At 50.8% G+C, this 4,775-nt stretch overlaps 1 protein-coding gene across 1 annotated transcript; it reads left to right on the top strand.

Annotated features, from left to right (window-relative positions):
• The first annotated feature begins 1,029 nt into the window (after nucleotides 1-1,029).
• LOC135457463 (transmembrane protein 45B-like) lies at nucleotides 1,030-3,971 on the top strand. Its single transcript, XM_064732064.1, has 5 exons — nucleotides 1,030-1,219; nucleotides 1,474-1,686; nucleotides 2,307-2,491; nucleotides 3,119-3,264; nucleotides 3,519-3,971. Exons 1-5 carry the CDS (start codon nucleotides 1,030-1,032, stop codon nucleotides 3,646-3,648), a joined length of 864 nt encoding a protein of 287 aa, XP_064588134.1. The 3' UTR covers nucleotides 3,649-3,971.
• Nucleotides 3,972-4,775: the final 804 nt, after the last annotated feature.

The raw sequence follows: 4,775 nt of genomic DNA on the forward strand, positions 1-4,775 counted from the left end.
GAGGACTCGGAGAACATGCTGGGGTTGTTCATCCAGCCTTTGTAATTTGCTTTGGTATTTATAAACACAGTGAGGATGTGATCTGTGATGCAAGGGCAGGTCAGTGTGGAAGCCTTGGAATGAGTAATGCCTTCCTCTGTGCACATCCCAGCTGCAGAAAAGGACCAGAAAGCCCATGAGGAGGAGAAAAGTGAGTCCTCATTAGGGGATAGAAGCTTACAGAGAGCAAGGAGCTCAGGAGGTCTTTCTGGAGGGAATAAGACCATCTCCAGGTAAAACAATGCTAGAAACACTTTGATCATTATTTATTCCTTTCTGTACTCGCTACACTGGGATTTTTCTAAGCAATCTTGTTATGGCTGAAATACTTTGCAGGATATAAATTTGCTGTACCTTTGCTCCTCTGCATCCTACTTGGTTTGTACTCTGGCATTGGTCTGACTTCATCAAGGCTTTCTTTATGCTTCTTCCTATGGAGAGGAAATCTCTTGTGTCAAATCACCCCTTGTGTGCCACACAAAGGTTGTGTGGAATATGCATAAGGCTCTTTTTCCAAATGTTAATGGTTCCTGGGTTGCCTCCTCCTGCACAGCCCAGAAAAGCCTTCACTGGCTGGAGCTCCTAATCCAGCTCTGGATTCACACCCTGGTAATTGCCTAGTTTGGAGCAAGTTTATGGTCTAAGGAAATCATTGTCATGTTGCTTTTTATTGGTAAAAACTTTGTTGTGCTTCCTCTTCTAGTAGCTGTTACACTTTCTTGGGCACTACTGTATTGTTTTCTGGCATGAAGTTCTGTTGATTTTATATGCAGCCACATAAATACATACATACACTCATATACACAGTGGTGCACAGTGGCAGTTTCCCTGTGCTGATTTCCCATTTCTGGTATTCCCCTTTTGCACCTGAGCCATGTGCACCTGCTCTGTCGTGATGTGGATCCCTGGGGATGCTGAGCAGCCCAACAACTCCCTTGGGGATGCTTTTGGTTGGTCCTCAGGCACTGTTTGTCCTTGCAGGTCCAGAGAATGAGCCCGATGCCAACAACCTTTTTGGGCAGTGCCCTCCGGGGCACTTTCTTCTTCGCCTTTGGCCTGTGGTGGTCGGTGAGGTACCCCCTGAAGTACCTGAGGAGGAAAGGGGGTGCTGAGGGCCAGCCGGGCCGTGGGCACGCCGAGCTCTTCGAAGGCGCAGTCAAAGTTTTCTTTGCTCTAGTAGGTAAGAGAGAGTGATGGTGAGTCTGTGCCCCAATATCTGCTAGCACAGCAGCAACTCTTCCACAACACTGGGCCTGTTTTAGTGGGACTTAGGAACATGTTTGTGGCACACCCTGGGACAAGGAGCTTGCTGTCATTCTCCTGGGCAAACACCAGCAAAGGAATTTTACAGCTCCACACCTGCAAAGAAACATTTCCTCAGGCTTGTAATTTCCCCATGTATAAGGAAAAGTGACCTTTTCTGTCTTTGTCCAGGGATACTGGTGGAGCAGTTTGTCCCCACTGGTCCCCACCTGCAGCTGTACAGCCCCAAGACGCACAGCTGGACTGACCTCACCCACTGGCACTACTCCACCATCTACCTCTTCTTCCTCCTCTCCGGCATCACAGACGTGGTCTCACACTCCCCACTCAAGCTGCCCCCTGGCTTAGACCGGCTCTCGCTGTCCCTGGCTCTGCTTGTGGAAGGTGAATTGTACCTGGTGCTGGGGGAAGACACAGAATAAGGAATTGCTGCAGTGCTCATGGGTGTGACAGCTCCTGTGCAGTCTGGGGGCCACAAAGGCAGACCTGGAGGGGGTGTGGATGCACGATGACACTGGTTTTGTGACAGTCACCCCCCCCTCCCTGCTCCTCCTAAATATGGATCCAACCATAGCTGGATGCCACGGGATGCTTGAGGGATCTCTGCTTCTCCTGGTGGCCAGCAGCTCTCTCACTCTGAAGTTACAAAAAGGTGTCATTCCCCCACCTTGGCTGGATGCAGAGGGACAGATACAAAGCTCCTTACCATCTTTTGAGCTCAGGGTGCCCATCCCTGTGCTCCTCCTGCAGCCCTGGCTGGGACACAGGGATCCCCCCAGGTAAAGGGGCTCAGAGACTCCCACAGGTACAGGGAGCAGAGCTGAGACAGCGCTGGGGCTGCCTGCTGATAGCAGAGGGAAGGTGGTGACAGCAGCTGGTGGCTCTCTGGTTCTATTCCCCAAGGCAGATCACGGCAAGGCCTGGAGCCTAAGAGTGAGTTTTCAGACGATTTTTAAGAGAAAACCCCAGAGTGTCCTTTGCTAACACAGGGTGGATCTTGGCAGGTTTGCTCTTCTGTTTCCGTGACTACAGCGATGCTGTGCTGGACCAGCACCTCCACTCCCTGCTGGCCATGGCTATCTTTGCTGGAGCCCTCTGTGCCCTCCTGGAGGTGTTCCACCGAGACCATATCATCCTGGAGACATTCAGGACCAGCTCCTTCCTGCTCCAGGGCTCTTGGCTTTGGCAGGTCAGTGTCTATCCAGCATTCTCCTCAGATCTTTGCACCTAGGAAGCTGAGTGGAGTGGAGTTGCCCCTGTAGGCACATCTGTTGGGGTTAAACTTCCAGGCTGTTCAAATATCTTTGTAAATAAGAACAGGAAATGAGGCTCAGTGCCAGAGTTGCCATCATGAAGTGCATGTGTAATGTAGCAGAATGGACAGACCTGGAAATGAATGGAGAATGGAAATTGGAGCCCACAGGGGAAGGAAACCACAATCATGAAATCTTATTAATTTTATTAGGTCCATTTTCTTCCTCTGTTTGCTCCAAGTAACTGGAAACATCTGGAAATCTCTCATGTAATCTCCCATCTTTTGGTCTAGGGGGAAATGCACAGACTGGCAATGTCACTTTTTGGATGCTGCCCTTTTCCAGGATGCTGGGCTTGCACTGCAAGCCCTAAGGATTATCTGCAGAGAATCCATCCCCTCCTGACACCCTTGTGTCAGTGGTTAGGGAAGCCAAGGGCAGTGTCCCAGGTGTTACTTGGGGTTACAGTGCTAGTCCACAGTCAGCTGCAGCAGGGAGGCTAAAATCAGGAGGAAAACAGGAGGGATGTGCTAAAGTCTGACTTCTCTTTCATCTGTGACCAGATTGGGTTTGTGTTGTCCCCTCCGTGGGGAGGACCAGGCTGGGACCAGAGCGACTCCAGCAACCTCTTGTTCCTCACCATGTGCTTCTGCTGGCACTACCTGGGTGCTCTCGCCGTTGTGGCCGCCAACGCTGCTGCATCCCGCTGGTATGAGGGGTCCTGGCACAGGGCACGGGCTGGGCAGCCAAGAGCAGCACCCAGATCCAGCAGTGGGCTGGGAAATCCATGCACCAGTGTGTCATGGGATAAGGAGTGTGGGTGTCCATATGTACACAAGCGTGGCTTGGCGTGAAGGAGCGGGCTCCGTGCTACCACAGAGCAGCCTTCCCACGCAGGGTAGGGTGAGCCAGGGGGTCTCATTACCCACAAGTCCCTGACCATTGTCACTGTCTCTCCTGCAGCTGCAATGAGTCCTGCCAGCTGAAATTTGGGGACATTGACGTGGAGTTGGACTGTGGCTTGTGCCTCCACAGAGGGAAGAAGAGCTCCGGTGGCGCCTTGCTGCCAGAGAGCAGCTTGGATGACAAATGAGGCTGTGGTGGGCATGGAAATCTCTTCCCTGATGGTTTAGAGCTCTTGAGATGAAATTTTTAATTAGTCTTGATAAATTACAGCAGCACTTGACAGTGGAGCATCAGAAGTAGGAGGCAGGACCCTGAGGCAGAGCATGACAGGAGATGCCAAATCCTTCCTCATGCATCCCTTTGGTAGACACGAGTTCTTAATTCTCTGAGCTGCAGCTCAGGCTGCAGACTGCAGGACTAGTTTGCTGTTGGAGTCCAACTGGAGTGGCAAATCAGACTATTTTTTCTAACATTTCTCTTCTGCTTCCTCAGAAGGGAGCCAAGCCAGCATTCAAAGCTCCTGGTGGCTGTCGTTCTCTCTGGGGTTAATGGAGAGGGTTTTGTACTTAGCTGAATGTACAGACTATCTGTGATCACCAATAAAGTGCTTTAACACATCTCCTCCATGGATCTCTTGAACACCCTGCTGCAGGCTAAGGCAATGTTGGCTTCAAAATGGTTTAGGCAGTGGAGGAAATATCTGAAGGGTGGGACAGTGTATGATTTAATGTGGATAAATCTGCCCAGGGAAGGAGGGGTGGCCAGTGGATGGAAGGGATGGAGGGTAGCTGCTCTCCTGATTGTTTATCATCAGAAGCTGGGTTAGGCACACGAGCCAGGGGTTTGGTGTTCCTGGGAGATGGGATGTTTGCTGGGCAGGGGGCTCAGCTGAGAGACCCTTGAAGAAAAATGATGGTTCCAGCTGGCTGGGGTGGGTGCATGGATGGTCTTGGGAAGTGTCTGAGAGCCCTGCAGTGATTTAAATTTTTCCCAACACCTTTATTCCCTCCTTGGAGCTAGTCACTTCCAAAGGAAACATTCCAGTTAGAGGGTGTCTGCCTTGCTGTTGGAGTCTCCTTTTGTTTGCAGCAGAACAGTGTGGGGAGATCCTTCCTGAGGGGAGATGGAGAACAAAACTGAATGTAAAAGATGGCATTAGGAGACTTAGCGAAAGAACATCACTAATCATCATCCAAAAGTTCATAATCAGCATCTAAAATGTTTGTGCCATGGCTGAGGGCTGGACTGGGTGAACAGGGGAGCACCAGCAGCATTGATTTTATTATCTTCCAAAACCTCTACTGTATTCCCCTA

This window comes from Zonotrichia leucophrys, chromosome 24 (genome assembly GCF_028769735.1).
Source record: "Zonotrichia leucophrys gambelii isolate GWCS_2022_RI chromosome 24, RI_Zleu_2.0, whole genome shotgun sequence".
Taxonomy (NCBI): Eukaryota; Metazoa; Chordata; class Aves; order Passeriformes; family Passerellidae; genus Zonotrichia; species Zonotrichia leucophrys.

Bases quoted from the DNA above. Each gene is read 5' to 3' on its own strand.
- LOC135457463 (XM_064732064.1), top strand. From the start codon at position 1,030: ATGAGCCCGATGCCAACAACCTTTTTGGGCAGTGCCCTCCGGGGCACT. The intron at 2,492-3,118 runs GTCAGTGTCTAT...ATCTGTGACCAG, and splicing joins AGGGCTCTTGGCTTTGGCAG to ATTGGGTTTGTGTTGTCCCC. The intron at 3,265-3,518 runs GTATGAGGGGTC...TCTCTCCTGCAG, and splicing joins AACGCTGCTGCATCCCGCTG to CTGCAATGAGTCCTGCCAGC.